General features: G+C 36.0%; 1 protein-coding gene across 8 annotated transcripts in view; it reads right to left on the bottom strand.

Moving 5' to 3' along the window:
* The window catches only part of PCDH9 (protocadherin 9), a 1147437-nt gene that overhangs the window by 312137 nt on the left and 812522 nt on the right, over positions 1–22778 (bottom strand). For 2 of the 8 annotated variants that reach the window (XM_070800334.1, XM_070800333.1), the window contains exon 5: positions 10568–10607. The exons of the other annotated variants lie outside the window; for them this stretch is intronic. In XM_070800334.1, the coding sequence (XP_070656435.1) occupies positions 10568–10607 (40 nt within the window). The remainder of the gene's footprint in view (positions 1–10567; positions 10608–22778) is intronic. 8 annotated transcript variants of the gene reach the window in all.

Genomic DNA, 22778 nt, shown 5'->3' on the forward strand with positions numbered 1-22778 from the left:
AACCGGGCTTAACACTCAACATGCAAAAAAGTAATATCATGACATCTGGCCCTATCACTTCATGGCAAATAGATGGGCAGAAAGTGAAAGCAATGGCAGATTATATTTTCTTGGGATCCCAAATCACTACAGACAGTGACTACAGCCATAAAATTTAAAAATGCTTGTTCCTTGGTAGGAAAGTTCTGTCAAACCTAGGCAGTGTATTAAAAAGCAGAGACTACAAAGGTCCATATAGTCAAAGCTATGATTTTTCCAGTAGTCAAGTACATATGTGAGGACTGGACCATAAAGAAGGCTGAGCACAAGAGAATTGATGCTTTTGAATTGTGGTGCTGGAGAAGACTCTTGAGAGTCCCTTGGACTCTAGTCAATCCTAAAGAAAATCAACCCTGAATATTAATTGGAAGGACTGATGCTGAAGCCGAAGCTCCAATACTTTGGTCACCTGATGCAAAGAGCTGACTCTGATCCTCAGAAAGATTGAAAGCAAAAGGAGGAGGGGGTGGCTTAGGATGAGAGACATACCATCACTGACTCAAAGCATGTCAGTCTGAGCAATCTCTGGGAGATAGTGGAGGACAGAGGAGCCTGGATTGTTACAAACCATGGGGTTGCAAAGACTTGGATATGACTTAATGACTGACCCACAACAAAGGGCAGTTTTATGCACAAACACACAACTCATATGCTGGAACATACATATGAAAGCACAATTCATTTTTATTTAGGCAGATACACTATTTCCTAACCAATTTGAATAAAGGGCAGTTTAGTTTAAATGTAATTGAATATAAAAATGATTTGAGCAATCCTACATGCCATTAACATTATGCCAGGCTCCTCTGTCCATGGTATTTTCCAGGCAAGAATACTGGAGTTTGTGCCATTTTCTTCTCCAGGGGATCTTCCCAATCCAGGGATCAAACCTGCACCTCCTGTTTCTCCTGCATTGCAGATGGATTCTTTACCTGCTGAGTCATTGGGAAAGCCTTTTTGTTACCCTAAGATTAGATAATTATATTGAATAAGAAAAACATGAAGTGTATTAGTTTCTTTTATTTCATTTGTATGTTCATCCTTTCATTTTATTGTCACTTAACATTAAGATAAACAGAACAATAGTCATTTTCATTAAGAAAAGTTGAGGTTTGTTTTTCCCTCAGTGAACCGGAAATAAAACATTCTGATGTTGATTAGCCTATCCCTAGATTTTCATTCTCTGAGTTAAATAAGTATAAAAATATATATCAAAATAGTTAATAAAAATTTCAAGAAATGTAATAAAAATCAGTTTTTTAAATTAGATGATGTTATATTAGTTTCACTACTGCTTCTAATAATATTGGGCTTCAATAACTCACAAATTATATAGACTTACTATCCCATAATTACTTTGGTCTTCAACTTAGTTACTTGTAGCACCAACTTTACAGAAATAAACTAATTAATAATTTTTAAACTAATCAGTTAATATTTGCTGTGTACACAGCAGCTGCTAAGTAGCACTTTATCTACTGTTTAGACCAAGCTATGGCTTATTATGTTGTCTGGGACTCTACAGAGCTGAAAATGCTTTAGGAGCATTAATTTGTAATTTGGCAGCATTATATGCCCCAGTGGGGGAAAAAAAAAAAACAGTTTTTTTACATTTTCCATTTGATAACATTTTTTTTCCTTTGTCTGAATTGACAGAGTCTACTAATCTGTAGAAAATTCTGAAAGAGATGGGAATACTAGACCACTTGACTTGCCTCTTGAGAAACCTATATTTACCTATATGCAGGTCAGGAAGCAACAGTTAGAACTGGACATGGAACAACAGACTGGTTCCAAATAGGAAAAGGAGTACTTCAAGGCTGTATATTGTCACCCTGCTTTTTTAACTTATATGCAGAGTACATCATGAAAAATGCTGGGCTGGAAGAAGCACAAGCTGGAATCAACATTGCCAGGAGAAATATTAGTAACCTCAGATATGCAGATGGCACCACCCTTATGGCAGAAAGTGAAGAGGAACTCAAAAGCCTCTTGATGAAAGTGAAAGTGGAGAGTGAAAAAGTTGGCGTAAAGCTCAACATTCAGAAAACTAAGATCATGGCATCTGGTCCAATGGCTTCATGGGAAATAGATGGGGAAACAGTGGAAACAGTGTCCGACTTTATTTTGTTGAGCTCCAAAATCACTGCAGATGGTGATTGCAGCCATGAAATTAGAAGATGCTTACTCCTTGGAAGAAAAGTTATGACTGACCTAGATAGCATTTTCAAAAACAGAGACATTACTTTGCCAACAAAGGTCCATCTAGTCAAGGCTATGGTTTTTCCAGTGGTCATGTATGGATGTGAGAGTTGGACTGTGAAGAAAGCTGAGTGCCGAAGAATTGATGCTTGGATTGCAAGGAGATCCAACCAGTCCATCCTAAAGAAGATCAGTCCTGTGTGTTCATTGGAAAGCCTGATGCTGAAGCTGAAACTCCAGTACTTTGGCCACCTCATGCGAAGAGTTGACTCATTGGAAAAGACCCTGACGCTCAGAGGGATTGGGGGCAGAAGGAGAAGGGGACGACAGAGGATGAGATGGATGGATGGCATCACCAACTCAGTGGACGTGAGTTTGAGTGAACTCTGGGAATTGATGATGGACAGGGAGGCCTGGCATGCTGTGGTTCATGGTGTTGCAAACAGTAGGACACGACTGAGCGACTGAACTGAACTGAACTGAACTAATCTATTTTTGATAGATAAAGCTTAATTAAATTGACTTTCTAGTGATCATTGTTACTATTTTCCAATGAACCACACAGTAGACTTCCTTATGGGCATAAAGGTGACTGCATCCTTCAGTGCTTCAGTGTTTGCAAGAACCATCCCACAGCCCTGGTATGTTTGTTTGAGACACAATCATTTTTCCTTAATTCTGATAAAAGATAAAGGTGCCTATGCTTTACTTTCCACAGGTGTATAAAAGGGTAGAAAAGGACTATCATATTGCTATTTAATAAATTGTGAATGGAGATTTTAGAAAGCAACTATTTCCCTTTCCATATAGTGCAAGATCCTTAGGCATGTAATATAGAATGCACATTTTTAAACTATTCAAAGAGTCAAATGTGTATTTTAGTATACAAATAAATTGTTGAAAATTCTAAAATAAAGCAACTATAAAATAATGACCTTAAAAACTCTATAACTTGTAGGAAGGTTTGTGCTCTGTGTGTAAGTTCCTGTTTTTCTACTGTCTTAATGTTGAGAACAATTGTATCTTCATTGTGTAATGAGATGTGATATACTAAAGTTTAATCATAATGTCTTTTGAAATAGACATTTTTGGTTTTGAAATATTGGAGCCTTATAATTCAAAATGTTCCTTTTCATTTTTATTAATGGACAAAATGTGGTCCACTGGAGAAGGGAATGGCAAACCACTTCAGTATTCTGCCTTGAGAGCCCCATGAATAATACGAAAAAGCAAAAAGATAGGATGCTACAAGATGAACTCCTCAGATTGGTAGGTGCCCAAAATGATACTGGAGATCAGTGGAGATATAACTCCAGAAAGAATGAAGGGATGGAGCCAAAGCAAAAACAACACCCAGTTGTGGATGTGACTGGTGACAGAGGAAAGTCCAATGCTGTAGAGAACAATACTGCATAGGACCCTGGAATGTTAGGTCCACGAATCAAGGCAAATTGGAAGTGGGCAAACAGAAGATGGTAAGAGTGAACAACATTTTAGGAATCAGTGAACTAAAACAGACTGGAAAGGGTGAATTTAACTCAGTTGACCATTATACCTACTACTGTGAGCAAGAATCCCTTAAAAGAAATGAAGTAGCCATCATAATCAACAAAAGAGTCCAAAATGCAGTACATAGATGCACTCTCAAAAATGACAGAATGATCTCTGTTCATTTCCAAGGCAAACCATTCAATATCACAGTAATCCAAATCTATGACCCAACCAGTAATGCTGAAGAAGCTGAAGTTGAACGGTACTATGAAGACCTACAAGACCTTCTAGAACTAACACCCAAAAAAGATGTCCTTTTCATTATAGGGGACTGGAATTCAAAAATAGGAAGTCAAGAAATACCTGGACTAACAGGCAAAATTGGCTTTGGAGTACGGAATGAAACAGGGCAGAAGCTAATAGAGTTTTGCCAAGAGAATGCACTGGTCATAGCAAACACCCTCTTCCAAAAGCACAAGAGAAGACTCTACACATGGACATCACCAGATGGTCAATACTGAAATTAGATTGATTATATTCTTTGCAGCCAAAGATGGAGCAGCTCTATACAGTGAGCAAAAAAAGACCAGAGCTGACTCTTGCTCAAATAAGCAATTTGGTTTATTGCCAAATTCAGACTTAAATTGAAGAACATAGGGAAAATCACTAGACCATTCAGTTCAGTTTAGTTCAGTTCAGTTGCTCAGTCATGTCTGACTCTTTGTGACCCTATGAACTGCAGCAAGCCAGGCCTCCCTGTCCATCACCAACTTCCGGAGTTTACCCAATCTCATGACCATTGACTCAGTGATACCATCCAACCATCTGATCCTCTGTCGTCCCCTTCTCCTCCTGCCCTCAATCTTTCCCAGTATCAGGGTCTTTTCAAATGAGTCAGCTCTTTGCATCAGGTGGCCAAAGTATTGGAGTCTCAGCTTCAACATCAGTCCTTCCGATGAACACCCAGGACTGATCTCCTTTAGGAAGGCCTAGTTGGATCTCCTTGCAGTCCAAGGGACTGTATGGATCACAATAAAGTGTGGAAAATTCTGAAAAAGATGGGAATACCAGACCACCTGACCTCCTCTTGAGAAACCTGTATGCAGGTCAGGAAGCAACAGTTAGAACTGGACATGGAACAACAGACTGGTTCCAAATAGGAAAAGGAGTACGTCAAGGCTGTATATTGTCACCCTGCTTATTTAACTTATATGCAGAGTACATCATGAGAAATGCTGGTCAGGATGAAGCATAAGCTGGAATCAAGGTTGCTGGGAGAAATATCAATAACCTCAGGCATACACATGGCACCACCCTTATGGCAGAAAGTGAAGAAGAACTAAAGAGCCTCTTAATGAAAGTGAAAGAGGAGAGTGAAAAAGTTGGCTTAGAGCTCAACATTCAGAAAACTAAGATCATGGCATCTAGTCCCATCACTTCACAGCAAATAGTTGGGGAAATGGTGAAAGACTTTTTTGCAGGGGCTCCTAAATTACTGCAGATGGTGACTGCAGCCATGAAATTAAAAGAGGCTTGCTCCTTGGAAGAAAAGTTATGACCAACCTAGACATCATCTTAAAAAGCAAAGACATTACTTTGCCAACAAAGGTCCATCTGGTCAAGGCTATGGTTTTTCCAGTGGTCATGTGTGGATGTGAGTGTTGGACTATAAAGAAAGCAGAAGAATTGATGCTTTTGAACTGTGGTATCAAAGAAGACTCTTGAGAGTCCCTTGGACTGCAAGGAGATCCAACCAGTCCATCCTAAAGTGATCAGTCCTGGGTGTTCATCGGAAGAACTTGATCTTGAAGCTGAAACTCCAATGCTTTGGTTTTTTGAGGTATAATTAATATACAATTTTGTGTTAATTTCTACCATGCAGCAAAGTTAATCAGTTATACATATGCATATATGCACTATTTTTTTTAGATTTCCTTCCCATTTAGATTACCACAGAGTATTGAGTAGAGTTCCCTGTGCTATACAATAGGTTTCATTGGTTATCTGTTTTATGCATAATAGTATATATACGTCAGTCTCAATCACCCAGTTCATCCCATCTGCTCTTCCCTTCTTGATAACAGTAAGTTTGTTCTGTACATCTGTGACTCTATTTCTGCTTGCAAATAAGTTCACCTTTACTGTTTTCCTAGATTCCACATGTAAGTGATATTATACAATATTTACTTTTCTCTTTCTGATTTACTTAGCTCTGTATAAAAGTTTCAGGGTCCATCCTCATTTCTGCAAACAGCACTATTTCATTACTTTTTATGGCTCAGTAATATTCCATTGGAATAGGAGATGGCAATCCACTCTGGTATTCTTGCCTAGAAAATTCCATGGATAGAGGAGTCTCGTGGGCTGCAGTCTAGGGGATCAAAAAGAGTTGAATAACACTGAACAAATAAGCACAGCACAGCACAATAGTCTATTATACATATGTACCACATCTTTATTCATTCCTAGTCAATAAACATTTAGGTTGCTTCCATAGCCTAGCTATTATAAATAATGCTGAAATGAACATTGAGATGCATACATTGTTTTTCTTTCTGGTTTTATCCAGATATACACCTAGGAGTGGAATTGGTGAGCCCTGTGGTAGCAAGGAGATCAAATCAATCAGTCAATCCTAAAGGAAATCAACCCTGAATATTCATTGGAAAGACTGATTTTGAAGTAGAAGCTCCAATACTTTATCCACCTGATATGAAGAGCCGACTAATTGGAAAAGCCTCTGATGCTGGGAAAGATTGAGAACAGGAGGAGAAGAAGGTGACAGAGGATGAGATGGTTGGATGATATCACTGACTCAATGGACATCAGTTTGAGCAACCTCCAGGAGATGCTGAAGGATGAGGAATCCTGGCTTGCTGCAGACCATGCATGGGATTGCAAAGAGTCAGATACGACTTAGTGACTAAAAAACAATGGTAGCTCTATTTTAGTTTTTTTAAGGAACCTCCATTCTGTTTTCCATAGTGGCTGTATCAATTTATATTGCCACCAACAGTGTAGGAGGGTTCCCTTTTTTCCACACCCTGTCAACATTTATTGTTTGTAGATTTATTGATGATGGTCACTCTGACTGGCGTGAGGTGATACTTCAAGGTAGTTTTGGTTTGCATTTCTCTAACAACTAGTGATGTTTGAGCATCTTTCTCATATGCTCGTTGGTCATCTGTATGTCTTCTTGAATAAATGTCTCCTTAGGCCTTCTACGCATTCAAAACATTCTTGTATTTTTGAAAAATCTCTTCTTACATAATTTAAAAATGTGAGGTTTTTCTTTTTTTAAAAAATTACTTTAATCATTTTATTTAATTTATAAAACTCTTACCTTTGGAATTACATCTTGCTGTGATAACAACTAGAGTATCTCCTTTAAATGTTCACATTGAATAACATAAATTTTAATTTTCACAGAAAATTTTTCTAAGGTAATTATAAATAGTGTTCCTTAATATTAACAACTCTCCCTTTTATATTTAAAAGTTACTGCTTTTACTGATTACTGTTGCAAAGTAACCAGAAACTGAAAAGTATCTTTCATTAATTTGATCAACAATGCCATTGACATGTTTTCTATTAAAATAACATATGCTTAGAAATCATGATCAAATTTTAAAAGGCATTTTAATTTGCACAGTTAATTGAAGAATAAATATACCACCATACGTGAAAAGAGTCAAGGATTGTTGGATGGCATCACAAACTTAATGGATATGAGTTTGAGCAAACTTCAGGAGGTGGTGAAGGACAGGGAAATTTGGTATGCTGCAGTCCATGAGGTCGCAAAGTGTCAGACGCAATATGCACCTAAACAATTTTTAAAAAGCTTTACTTGATTTTAAGTAATGTTCTGGATGCACATCAACATTTTTCTCTCTTCAGGATTTAAATATAAATTTATTTTAGCCCAAGTGCTTGCTAAGTCTCTTCAGTTGTGCCGGACTCTTTGCAACCCTGTGAACTGTGGCCCTCCAGTCTCCTCTGTCTCTGGAATTTTCTGGGCAAGAATCCCAGGGATCAACAACTGCATTGCAGGCAGATTCTTTACCACTGATTCTTTATCACCTGGGAAGCCCATAAATATCTTACTTTTGCATTCCCAGTTATAAGTATTGTTTCTAACACATGGTAGGTTTTCAATGATAAATATTTTGCTTTTGCTTTTAGCATATTAGTAGTGAAATAAAATAAAAGTGGTAAATAAATCATGTCATGTCCTCGAAATGGAGAGTAAAAGGTGAACAAACCATCAAAAGTGTAGCTTATAATTGGGCAAATGCAATGTAGATAAATGAAGTGAACTACAGGATTATATTTCCAAAGACCTTGATTTAAAAAAATAATTCAGCAAAATAAAAAATATATATATACAAATGAACTTTCTATTTTAGGCATTTCTAGTGCTCCTGAACTGACCTACATGGATATCTATCCTTTCCCTATGAAGATCCTTTTTCAGGATTATGGTAAACCTAAACTAAATTGTGTGCTAAATTTTTGATTTAATTTTAATCAATATACAAACTAACCATCTCTATATCAATAAATTATTTTCATCCTTTCCTAAAATGTTTTCCATAGACTACTAGTTCCATGAGATTTATTGATTTTATTTATTTATTTATTCAATTTTGGAGGAAATAGAAAGGTATCTTTAATCCTCAGCTGACAGAAGGGAGACACAGCAGGCTCATGCCTCAAAAACTGTGTCCATCTTCCATGAGGAATCTGACTACATAGATGAGGGCTCACAGTCAGGGTTTGTGATGAGAAACAAAGGTGTAAGGGCTTTTATTCTTCTTTGTTTCAAAAATAGTCATAGGCTGACATCAGGATTGATTTATACTAGAGTACATGTGGCTAAATATGTTTCCTTCTGGAAAAAATGTAATGTAGATAAGTGTATTAGGATGTCTTCAAAGAATTTGAATAAAAAATACTACTGAATTTTGTTCAACATAGTATTTCAAAACTTACCCAAGTATTGGTTATAGAATTAAACACATTCTTATAAACCACTGAAATAAATCAACACACGCACACAGGTATATCTGTGTATCAGTGCATATTCAGTTCAGTTCAGTCACTCAAATAAATGTATACTAATTTAATATGGAATATACTACATTGGAGTTTCATAGGTGGCTCTAGTGGTAAAAAACCTGCTTGCCAATGCAGGAGATGCAAGTTCTATCCCTGAGTTGGGAAAATCTCCTGAAGATGGAAATGGCAACCCACTCCAGTATTCTTGCCTGGAGAATCCCAGGGACAGGGGAGCCTGGTGGGCTGCTGTCTCTGGGGTCGCACAGAGTCAGACACCACTGAAGCGACTTAGCAGCAGCAGCAGTTTAATATGGAATATACTACATTGGAGTTTCATAGGTGGCTCTAGTGGTAAAAAACTTGCTTGCCATTGCAGGAGATGCAAGTTCTATCCCTGAGTTGGGAAAATCTCCTGGAAATGGAAATGGCAACCCACTCCAGCATTCTTGCCTGGAGAATCGCACGGACAAAGGAGCCTGGCAGACTACAGTCCATAGAGTCACAAAGAGCTGGACAGGACTGAAGTGACTTAGCATACTACATCGGAAATATTGGTCCAAAGGGTACTTTAGTACTAAAGCTCTTAAAGATAGTTGACAAATCAAATTAAACTTGTAAGAATTTGATGATTAAAGATCTAATCTAGACTTTAAGTATACCTTGGGGATACTTGTAAAGCTGATTTTCTTAGTTATATAGTGCTGGTTAAAGAAAATAATGGATGAGCCTGTGGCAAATGCCACTTAAATTTAATGGATATAATATTAAAAAAATCCCATGGACGGAGGGGCCTGGTAGGCTGCAGTCCATGGGGTCTCTAGGAGTTGGACAGGACTGAGCGACTTCACTTTCACTTTTCACTTTCATGCATTGGAGAAGGAAATGGCAACCCACTCCAGTGTTCTTGCCTGGAGAATCCCAGGGACGGGGAGCCTGGTGGGCTGCCGTCTATTGGGGTCACACAGAGTTGGACATGACTGAAGCGACTTAGCAGCAGCATAAAACTGTAATAATATTAATTAAAAGAAAAAAACATTTTTATTTAAAATTTTCCTTCTTTTTTTATCATTTTTTAGTTTTCACATATAAGTGATATCATAAAATATTTCCCTTTCTCTTTATGATTTACTTTATTCAATATTACAATCTCTAGGTACATCCATGTTTCTGAAATCATGGAATTAATTCATTCTTTTTAATGATTGAGTAATATTCCATTGTATATGTGGTTCTTTATCATTCTTCTGTCTATGATCATTTAGGTTGTTTCCATGTCTTGGCTATTGTAAATGACATTGTAATGAACACTAGAGTGCATGTATCCATTCAGACCATGTTTTTCTCCATGCATATGCCAGAAGTAGGATTGTAGTATCAAATGGTAGCTATATTTTTAAATAATTTCTTAAATCTCTATACTGTTTTCCATAGTGGATGCACTAACTTATATTCCCACCAGCAATGTAGGAGGGTTCCCTTCTGTCACACCCTCTCCAGCATTTATTATTTGTGAATTTTTGATGCTAGCCATTCTGACTGATGTGAGGTGATACCTCATTTTAGTTTTGATTTGCATTTCTCTAATAACTAGAGATGTTGAAACAAATGAACTAATTTACAAAACAGAAACAAATGAATGTATTTAAAAACAGAAACTCACTGACAGAGAACAGATTTATGGTTACTGGGAGAAGAGTAGGGGGGAGGGATAGTGAGGGAGTTTGGGATTGACATTACACACTGCTGTATTTAAAATGAATAATCAACAATGACTTACTTTATAGCACAGGGAACTCTGATCTGTATCACATAACAACCTAAATGAGAAAAGAATTGGAAAAATAATAGATGCATGTATATATATAACTGAATCATTTTGCTGTACATCTGAAATTAACATAACACTATTTAATCAACTATACCCAATGTAAAATAAAAAGTTTAAAAAATGCCTGTATATGCTTGGGGGATGTGTTCATGTTACTGCATCAGATTTCCACCACATATGGTATAGAATTTAAATATTAAACATTTATTTCTCTTATTAAGATCTTATGTTTAAATGTTGAAATTTAAAGAGCTGATTTCTTTTTTAAAATTACATATAGTCTAAATTAGGGAATTCTAAAATAAAATGTTACCATGCCACTAGTATTTTTCATATGATAGCATTTTAAATAAAATATTTTCACATTTAAAGTAAATAAATACGAGTAAAATTTGCCTTTTATAAGTAGCAAAAACAACCATGTTTGAAAGATAATCTATAATTCAAATCAGTTTGAGGGTAAAGCACAGGAATGAATCCAGTAAAGGAGATTTTGGCTTTTAATTTTGAATTATTTATACACACAATTTATATTCTTGTCCGCTTACCATTGGTCAATTTGTTTTTGTATTTTACAATAATTATTGAATGAATGAAGCTTAAGAGGTAAATTCACATAATTTACCTTGAAAAGCTTATAAAATTCTTAGCAATAGAATTTAAAATCCTATTGGTATTCTTATATTAAAAACTATGAGTATTATTATTTTATAAAACTTCTTCAAAATGAGTAAGGTTCAGAGACCTGATTTTCTTCAACATTCTTTTTCCCTTGTTCATAGAAACATACATTCTGTTTGGCCACCACAGTAGATTTCCCAGCTTGACTTTAGACTAAATATTGAGCAAGAGATTGTAAGTAGAAGTATCCATAGGATTTTGTTGGCCTGTCCTTCATCCCCTCCACCAAACTCCTGCCTGAGTTTTGGAGCTGCTCTCCTGGACCTTCCATTAGACACAATACACTGTGAAGCAACAAGTCCAAATAAGCCTGTTCCTGGCGGCACAAAGCCCCATATCAGCCCTGAGTTTTTATATAAGTGAAAAATATATTATTATTTTGCTAATATCACAAGCTATTTTGAGTTTCATGTCAGTTGCAGCTAAACCTCATCTTAACTAACAGAATTGTTAGAGGGAAGAGGGATGATGCTGACTAAATGGCCTGGCATTTTTATCAAAGAACAGTCATTCTTTACCTTTTAAGTGATTCAGGAGCACTCTAGAGAGACATTGTATGCTGAATGTTTACAGCATTACAAATGATACTCTAGATTAATATCCCTGATTTCTCTACTGCAACTTGTTTGATTAGCCCCTTGACACTATTTTCAATTGAGGGAAACCAAAAATAATTCATGACATTTTCAGAAACGTGGCTAATCTACTTTCACAAGCTTGTCAGCTGGGGTTTCAAGCTCAGGGTGACTGCAGTTAATATTTTTTTTTTTTTAATTTCTAATTTTCTAAGGAGAGAAGAGTTTTTCTAGTAACAAAACCTTCCCTTTATGTTAGATAAGAGTGCCTTTTCCTTGACTTGATGTGTAATCTCCCTAAAATAACCTTGGAACTAAGATCCCAAAGGATCATATCCAATTTAAGCCTTCTCTGCCAAAGGGAGACTAGATGGTTATTTTTTACAATGACAGACGTGAAGCACAATGCATCTCACTGCAGAAGAGATAGAGAATATGATTCATAGCCTTCATATGATTCATAGCACTAACAGTTCACCCAAAAAAAAGAAAAAGAAAATGCACATGGAATTACATGCCCTTTTGCTGTTCCTTGGCTTCCTCTCCATTAGAAAGAATTATAAAGAAAGTGACAACATAGAGGAAAACTGGGAGAGAGGGCATAACAGGAAATTATAAGAGTTTGAGAATCCATGTGAAATTTCAGGCACACTCACAGTAACAGGTAGCCAATTTTCAAAATTTTCCATGTACTTTCTATTTACCAGAGAGCATAAACATCAACTGTGATGCTCTATTGATATAGAAGAATGCAGTTCTTAGTAGAGCTGTGCCCAGTAGAAATCAAGTTTGTTAATTTAATCTCCAGAACTATGACTGATTATTGGTGTACATTTTTAGATTGGATACTTTTCATTTTCTGCATTGCAAATAATATGGAAGAGTTCTCCACTTCAAAAGGGAAACAAAACATATACCATATAATACAGGAGAGCAGCTTCATGGGTCAAATAATTTACAGTTGCTTGATTCAGTTTTGCATGTGAAGAAATAAATGTGGGGATTCTACCCTAATTAAGAAATATCTGATTTTTCTATCATCTACTCCAGAAGCTAAATAGAAAATAAACCCATTTATTAACAGGCTGAATACAAAGAATTTTAATGCTGATTGTCTTATTGATGTCGGTCTCTTCAGTCTGCAATTCTCTTCTGTCTGACAAAGGTGAGGCCATTGGTGCCTTGGTTATTATGGTAGGTTGGCCCTAAACACTTCCTATCCCAATCTGATTTGAAACCCATCTTTGCCTTGATCTCTGACCTTACACAGTCCATGGCAATACAGTGTAGCTCAGTATTATCCATGTCACTCCAAATGTCTAATCTAGGTTTAAATTTCCTGATATTGATTTCTAGGTTCTGGATTATTTCCTCATCTCAGTCTATAGTACCTTGGTGTCTAGTTCTGTGATGAGTTTCACAGACAGTGTCCCTCTGAGTTTCTTTTCTGTGGTCTCCTAGGTGCACTAGTTGCCTCCCTGAAGGTTTATTTCCTACCTCCATTCTCTACTGTTGGGTAACCTTTTTCTCTGAGCAACATAAAATTTCACTTAGGACACTCTCAGGTCAGATGCGCATATTAAGAAAACAAAATTAGTATGGTATCGTTTTCCCTTAGGTATCAGCTGACAAATTTACTGAGTTCCATGCCATGGCTTGATGACTGTCCAAACTTCCCTTGTGTTATTGAGTTGATCATCCTTATGTTCAGTTCAGTTCTATAAACAAATTCTGAGAACCTATTGTGCACCAGACACTGGGAATATTAAAATTAATGACACTGATTATATCTTTGAGGGAAAATCACAAATACGAAAATAAATAATATATTCAATATGTTGGTGATTGGACCAGAGATTTAATAATCTGAAATAGCTAAAAAATGAAAGATGAACCCATACTGGTCAACAGGCTGTCAGTTGTAAAACAAAATCACTGAATTAGTTAGGAAGAAGGCTGAGGAGAAGAAACCAACGTAACAATAGAATGTTATTTTTGTATCCGTGTATCCCCAATTTTCTAAACAGTGCTGGAATGCACTATTTACTGAGTGAATTGAACACTGAATGAATGAATGGTTATTCCTCCCGTAACTTAAATTTGGGGATAAGTTAAATTCTGTGAAATTCTCAAATACAGAAGTTAATGTGAAATTCTCTACATTTCATGATGTAAATCTATGACTCAAACATTTATACTGTATGTATTAAATTATAGCCTGTAAAGTTGATTTGTCAAGTGGCTTTCAGTACTATTTCAATTGGGGCAAAAATTGCCCAGAAAAAGAGAGAACACTCCTATGGCAAACTGAAGTTTTGATTACTTATGCTGAGATGGTATGTATGGGGAAAAAAGCAAAATAAACAATAACTAATCCTCAAGGGAAACAAGATTTGGGTGAACGCCAGGGGGTACACACAGGTGAATGTTTAATTATTTGGAAATTTAACATGATATCAAAAAGTATCCCTTACTAATAACATATTTCTTCTCTGTATAAAAAAGTACATATATACATAATATAGACCTTTTATTTCCTCTGCAATTTAATAATATGCTCACTTTTACACATTTTGGAACCATTTATATTTTCATATGCTCATATAAATCTAGAGAACTATTTAATCTGTTTCATAAAGTAATTTTATACACAATGAGTAATTATTGATAGGTGCTATCATTATTCCATTCCATTCACTTTATATTGCTTCTCTGAGGGTTTCTGAGCATTCTCTCTTTTAAATGCTGAAATGGTCTTTGGTTCTAAATCACTCTTTATATCAAAGCTCCTGAGATGCAGAAGGTGTGTCAAAAGGACATTTCAGGGAAAAAAACGGTCAGTTCAAGACAGACTTGGGAGAACACATTATTGTTTATAACATTCTGTTCTGTATTTTAGGACCTTAATAACCTTCTAGAGAAGCTGAGCCAATTGCTAATCAATAGTAATTATTTCTTTTTCTCACCACCTAGAAGTAACTCCTAAAACTAAGTTTTAGAAAGCCATATACCTATTTTATAGACATTAAATTTATAGTTATAACTTGAGTTTTGCTATGTATGTATAATGTATTTTCTGTTGCAAGCTTAGAGTAGGACTATTTTCAGCATTTGAAAGTGAAATTATTTCTTTTGTGAGAAGGTAGCTTTTTAAAAATCATAATTTCAGAGACATGAAAGCAATAAAACCTTTTTAATCACTTTAAAAACTTTATAGAATAAGAGTATATAGATACTAAATGGATAACTACATATATAACTATAATATTTTTTATGTCAAACAAATTAATAGCTAAAATCCAAGTAGTTTACATCAAAAAAGTAAAACTTGACAAATAAATATTCTGTTGGACATTTTTGCTGTCTTATAGAAAAATTGCTTAGGTGTAAGATTAAATCAAGGGCTTCAAAAAGGAAGAGTGACTGAAGATTAATAAGGAGCATCAAGGAAAATCAAATAGTATACTATCAAATTAATGGTGAATAACAGGTTTAAATTAGGTGATGGCCTTAGAAGTACACAATGAATAATATACACAATGCAGAGCAGTTTTCTGTGTCCTTAAAAAAAAAAAAACAAACTTCTATACCTACTCTATGCTAGGCCATATACTTGCACTGGAGATGCAAGAGTTATTTCTTAGGTACAAAAAGACAGTTTCTTTCAAGTGTTTTTTATTTGTTTTTATAGGTTCTCTGACATACTTAATGGAATTATTGGGTTATTTATGCTAGAAACCTACATATCAATTTCAGACTTCTTTGTTCTTTTGTCATTCAAATGCTGGCCAAAGTCACACAAAAAAATTACCTGCCAAATATATTTTTCATTTTTTTCTTACCATTTTTATTTGCCTACTTCAGATTTGCATTATTTCTTTTAATTACCCCTTCTGAAATGATCTGAAGTTCTTTCTGCATATTAAAGTACTCAATTTATTGAATTCTTAGAACATTTATAATAATCAACTTATATTTAATTTTTCATTTGCACATGGATGTTGTTCATTAAACTGGTAATCTTAGAGGGCAAAGTTCATGACTTATTCCTTTCTTTAGCCTCTGTCATCTAGAACAATTTATGAGTTGAAGAAAATTAGTTTCAGACTCTTATTCTGAGCATAGGCTGCCAATATTAACCTTTGAATGCAATGTAAAACCATTCTAAATTTGTTCACTGAATCTTACAGCACCAATTTAATTAACAAGAGAAAGTTTAATATGGAATTTACAAAAAAATCATAGATAATGATGACCTCAATTTGTATTATATGTGTCTCTATGCATATATAAGTTATATAATACAAATATATATATATACATTGCTTGTTTCCTCCAGAGCATGACTATAAGATGTGAGCACTGGAAAAAACTAACTGCAATAATAGAAATAATTTGCCACTCAGTGCTTGCTGGCTTAGTCAATCAGTCACGTCTGACTGTTTGAGACCCCATGGAAAACAGCCTGCCGAGCTCCTCTGTCCACAGAATTTTCCAGGCAAGAATACTGGAGCAAGTTGCCATTTCCTACTCAAAGGATTTCCTACTCAATCCCAACCCAGGGATTGAACCGACGTCTCTAACGTTTCCTGTATTAGCAGGCAGATTCCTCACCACTGCACCACCTGGAAAGCTCTGAGTGGGAGAGGATGTAAACTAAATCCAAAGGGTTTACTCTCAAAAAATAGTATAGCCAAGGTCAAGTTTTCAAAAAACTTGAACAAACAAAACACTCAAAGACAGAATGTCCTAGGAAGATCAGGTAGAATATTTACATCTCAAAGACACAGAGAAAGTCTCCCTCAAGAAGGCCTTTGTTTAAAGTCTGAAAAGACATTTTTACTAAATCAGCTTTTAACTTTAATGTGGCTTGAGTGCATATATATGAAAGATCTCCCTGATTTTTTAGGGTGAGATTTCCTTTAATTTCCAATTAAGTAAACATTTGTAAATTTTGTAGGTACAATTAACCAGCTGGGGTATTGGCAATCTGTTTGTTACTGTTTCTTTTATTTTGAAGCCTTTGTTTCCTATTTTGAAATCCATTAGTTAAGATAAAATTGCTAGTGAGGACCCTGTGGTGGGACAATTTGTACTGCTTGGGAGCTTAACTTCTTTGGTTTTGTCCTGGAGTTGTTTTAGCCCCCTCTTATGTGTCTTGGTTTTCCCAAAAGAGTATAGGTCTTCCATGGGTGCTCAGATCACTGAATGCTCAGTTCTTATGCATGTCCCCAGTTGCTCAATTTGTTAATTACATATAAGGACAGCTGTGCTGCATTGAGGTCTTGCCTCCACCACACCTGCAAGTTTCTCAGTCACCTGAGAAAGCCATTGCCAGTCTAGAGGAGAGAGTTCCTTCTTCAGAGCTCAGAAGCTCCGATTTCCATTTTATTTCAACAAACAGTATTAAGGTAGCCATTCAAGGAAAAAACAGGAGGTCAGTCTTTCCCTCTAATGACTCAGTCCTACCTTACTTAGTGTTTACTGAGTAAAATCTTCCAGTCTTCTGAGGGTAAACATTCAGTACCCAAACTGAGTCCTCCGAGTGCCTTAACACAAGGATAACCTGCTCAATGTCTAAATGGAACAACCTAGGTACATTTTCTTGAAACCAAGTTTCAAGGGTAACTTCTTCCTCCACCAAATAAAACGTATGATCATCAGCCAATGGGGGATCTTAAAACCAGGAGAGACTCACTTAAATTCATTCGGACTCCCTGAGGAGGCAGATGGGCACAAGGGGCCTCTGCTGGTACTAAGGCTTGAATCCTCACTGGGTTCAGGTGGAGGAGAGGACTCTGCTCTGGTACCTTTATTGGTCACCATAACTGTAGACTTAAAAAATGCTCATGACCTAAAAGTATTAAAATATAAACTCTATTTATCAGTGTGTAAAAGGTGATTTTGTCACTCTGCTTATTTAACTTATATGCAGAGTACATCATGAGAAACGCTGGACTGGAAGAAACACAAGGTGGAATCAGGATTGCTGGGAGAAATATCAATCACCTTAGATATGCAGATGACACCACCCTTATGGCAGAAAGTGAAGAGGAACTAAAAAGCCTCTTGATGAAAGTGAAAGTGAAGAGTGAAAAAGTTGGCTTAAAGCTCAACATTCAGAAAACGAAGATCCTGGCATCTGGTCCCATCACTTCATGGGAAATAGATGGGGAAACAGTGTCAGACTTTATGTTTTGGGGCTCCAAAATCACTGCAGATGGTGACTGCAGCCATGAAATTAAAGGCCACTTACTCCTTGGAAGGAAAGTTATGACCAACCTAGATAGCATGTTGAAGAGCAGAGACGTTACTTTGCCAACAAAGGTCTGTCTATCAAGGCTATGGTTTTTCCTGTGGTCATGTATGGATGTGAGAGTTGGACTGTGAAGAAGGCTGAGCGCCGAAGAATTGATGCTTTTGAATGGTGGTGTTGGAGAAGACTCTTGAGAGTTCCTTGGCCTGCAAGGAGATCCAACCAGTCCATTCTGAAGGAGATCAGCCCTGGGATTTCTTTGGAAGGAATGACGCTAAAGCTGAAATTCCAGTACTTTGGCCACCTCATGTGAAGAGTTGACTCATTGGAAAAGACTCTGATGCTGGGAGGGATTGGGGGCAGGAGGAGAAGGGGACGACAGAGGATGAGACAGCTGGATGGCATCACTGACTCGATGGACGTGAGTCTGAGTGAACTCTGCGAGTTGGTGATGGACAGGGAGGCCTGGCATGCTGTGATTCATGGGATCGCAAGGAGTCAGACACGACTGAGCAACTGAACTGAACTGAACTGAACTGAAAAGGTGATTTACTTTTCAGTGGATTATTTTCAAAGAGAAAAAATACATTGTTTTTATTTTCATATATAGAATACATTGTCACATTTAAAAAAATAGCAGGACCTCAATCTTCTTTTTCACTGGTACTTAAACATTTCGGAACTTACTTTAAACCAAAATTAAATTTGGGTAAATTAATGTGGTAGGATCAAAAGCTTTATACACATCATATGCAAATTTATATTAAAACACAAATCTAAGTAGTCCTTAATAGATTCCAAAGTGGGTTTTAATATAAAACTCAAGACTGAGATAATTAGATGAAAATTACATATAATTCAATGAAAACAAATCACATTTTGAAATTCTTTGAAGATATTTGACATCTGAACCTAAGAAAGTGCATAAAAAAATCAAGTAGGACTTTTAAGTTAAAAAGTGTCTGCTTGGAGGAACTGTGCTATAATGTCTTCAGAAACTCTAGAGATGTTCTGACCTTGAATCTCCCCTGGCAAGATGAATCATAGCTAGCACAATTTTTACTGCTAAAGAATAATTTCACTTTCTTCCAGTTTTTCATTCACTTTTTTCACTTACTGTCATCCTTTACATATAAGGGGCTGAATGGATTACTAAGAAATCCCCAATTTAACACAGGGAAAATAATTGTAATAAAATATGTCTGAAACTGTTGCAGTAGGTTTTCATGGTACATCTCTGTGTAGGTAATGAAATTAAATCTCTGGGAATGAATGTGTCTAAAATTATATTATCCAGGGTTGGCTAGGTTATGATGTGATAACAAATTAATCCTGAAAATCTACTGTTATAACACAGTTAAAAGTTTATTTTTTAGCTGATTTTACATGACCTTCAGAGTTCATTCCATCCAAATGTAGCTGTTCCATCTGGAATATGTGGTCTTCTAGTTAACTTAGCTGAAAAAAGGAGACTGGAGAATTAGCTTTTCCTTCACCTGGAAACAATACATCACATTGCAGTGGCCAGAACAAATCAGATGACTCTGCTTAATTGCAAAGGAGTTGGGAAATAGAGGGAAGTGGATGGATTATTTTGGGTGAGAGTTACTCTTTCCATCACTAATCAATAGTCTATATGTTGTAAATTATATTGTAATATGCTAATATAGTCATAGTAGTAAATTATTTTCATGATGCTTACTTGAAGTACATAATTTAATCATGAACATTTCAAAGTAAAACTGAGGAAAAAATTGTAAGTTGTAGTTTTATATTGTTTTACTGAAGTCTCTGATTGAAAAACACTCATACTATACTTGTTTGGTCGAGAAAAAAAAATATTCTACAATGCTTTCCTGAAATAGAAGAGCATATTATTTAAAAGTAAACATGAAGATCAAAACCCAGGAACCTGTGTGACAGGTAAAACTAGATTGGCAGCTATGTTTTGTTATTTAAAATCAATACTTAAAAGCCTTTCCTTCTTCACAAAGATAAAGGAGTTATCAGAGCTAATGGTTGATGCAAATGCTTAGCACTGTTTTAACAGATTACAGGTCAATTTTAATTTTCCTTTACAAATTACAAAGGAGTCCATCAATAAGATTATGGACAAGAGATACCCAAATACTGCTGAGAAAGTAGTCTACCCTTTCAAGTTCAAATGGAGAAAAATATAAAGAGAAAAACATTACAAGCAGACAAGGAAAAGGAATGTGTTTTTTGTTTGTATATAAACCATCCAATTCTTACTGGTATAATTACACTGTAATGGAAGCTGATAATTGTTTATCAGAAAGGTTTTGTAGGATGTTTAGAAGAATTTCCTTGGTTAACCCAAAACTGTGGCACTGTAAATTCTTCACATATACAGACATATTATTAGAAAACAATGCAATAATCAAGACTTTAAAATATAATACTGTACCCTATTCTGTAGATTCACATTTTAGGACTGTTTATTATTAAAATGTTCATCGCAGCACTGTTTATAATAGTCAAGACATGGAAGCAACCTAGATGTCCATCAGCAGATGAATGGATAAGAAAGCTGTGGTACATATACACAATGGAGTATTACTCAGCCATTAAAAAGAATACATTTGAATCAGTTCTAATGAGGTGGATGAAACTGGAGCCTATTATACAGAGTGAAGTAAGCCAGAAGGAAAAACATAAATACAGTATACTAACGCATATATATGGAATTTAGAAAGATGGTAACAATAACCCGGTGTACGAGACAGCAAAAGAGACACTGATGTATAGAACAGTCTTATGGACTCCGTGGGAGAGGGAGAGGGTGGGAAGATTTGGGAGATTGGCAATGAAACATGTAAAATATCATGTAGGAAACGAGTTGCCAGTCCAGGTTCGATGTATGATGCTGGATGCTTGGGGCTGGTGCACTGGGACGGCCCAGAGGGATGGTATGGGGAGGGAGGAGGGAGGAGGGTTCGGGATGGGGAACACATGTATACCTGTGGCAGATTCATTTTGATATTTGGCAAAACTAATACAATTATGTAAAGTTTAAAAATAAAATAAAATTAGAGAGAAAAAAAAAAAAGAATATTCCTTTCACAGAAAATTAAAAAACTTGATAAAAACATACATTTTTCATGTGCTCATAAAGATAGAAATCACCATGTATATGATTACAAAATGACTTATTTTATTTTCCTTGTACTGTACAGGAACCATTATTTTCCTCTGCACTAGTTATAATAGAGTTCCTTAATAAATCTGATAAGTATTTTTTAAAACAAAGGGAAAATATAAAGCAAAAAAAAAAAATCCCCAAAGCGAAGAGGAAATGATAAACCTCTTGATGAAGGTGAAAGAGGATAGTGAAAATGCAGGCTTAAAACTCAACATTCAAAAAACTAAGATCATGGCATCTGGTCCCATCACTTCATGGCAAAAGATGGGGAAACAATGGAAACAGACTTTATTTTCTGGGATAACCAAAATCACTGAGAATGGTGATTGCAGACATGAAATTAAAAGACACTATCTCCTCAGAAGAAAAGTTATAACAAACCTGAATAGCTGACAGTATGTTAAAAAGCAGAGACATAATTTTGTCAACAAAGGTCTATACAGTCAAAGCTATGATTCTTCCAATAGTAATGTACAGATGTGAGAGTTGAACCATAAAGAAGTCTGAACACAAAAGAATTGCTGCTTTTGAACTGTGGTTCCTGAGAAGATTCTTGAGAGTCCCTTGACAGTAAGGAGATCATACCAGTCAATTCTAAAAGAAATCCGTCCTGAATATTCATTGGAAGGACTGATGCTGAAGTTCCACTACTTTGGCCACCTGATGTAAAGAGACAACTCCTTGGAAAAGACCCTGATGATGGGAAAGATTGAGGGCAGGAGGAGAAGGGGGCAACAGAGGATGAGATGGTTGGATGGCATCATCAATTCAATGGACACAAGTATCAGCAAACTCTGGGAGATATGAAGGACAGGGAAGTCTGGTGTACTGCAGTCCATGGGGTCACAGAGTCGGACAATACTGAATGACTGAACAACAACAACAAAAGACTTGAAGTAAAGCACATGACCGAGTGATATCTGAAGATTTGCTAAGAAAAGCACCGTCATATATATAAAGACAGGTCTTCTCCATTGGCTCAGTGGTAGAGAATCTGCCTGCATCGTAGGAGCAGCAGGAGACGAGGTTTCAATCTCTGGGTTGGGAAGACCTCCTGGAGTAGGGCATGGCAACCCACTCTAGTGTTCTTGCTGGACAGTCCCATGGACAGAGGAGCCTGGAGAGCTACAGCACAGCCCATAGGATTGCACAGAGTCGGATATGACTGAAACCACTTAGCACACATGCATATATAAAGATATATGAGGAGTACCAATCCAAACTCGGCTAGAATTGTATACAAATGTCAGAAATATGATTAAATTATGAACAAAAAATGGAAGTTAATGATAATAAGCCAGCTATGCTATAATGTCTTTCAGTTTTATTAGTAAATAGCACCATTATTACATGAAAGTCTGTTTAAGTAAAAAAACTCTGCTTTTGGAAATAATTTTACATACTATTACACAAATTGTACTTTTACAAAAGCCTTTTATGACATGAAAATTTTAGCATAGTCAAAAAAGAGGTTGAAAGTCAAGT

This window comes from Bos indicus, chromosome 12, assembly GCF_029378745.1.
Source record: "Bos indicus isolate NIAB-ARS_2022 breed Sahiwal x Tharparkar chromosome 12, NIAB-ARS_B.indTharparkar_mat_pri_1.0, whole genome shotgun sequence".
Taxonomy (NCBI): Eukaryota; Metazoa; Chordata; class Mammalia; order Artiodactyla; family Bovidae; genus Bos; species Bos indicus.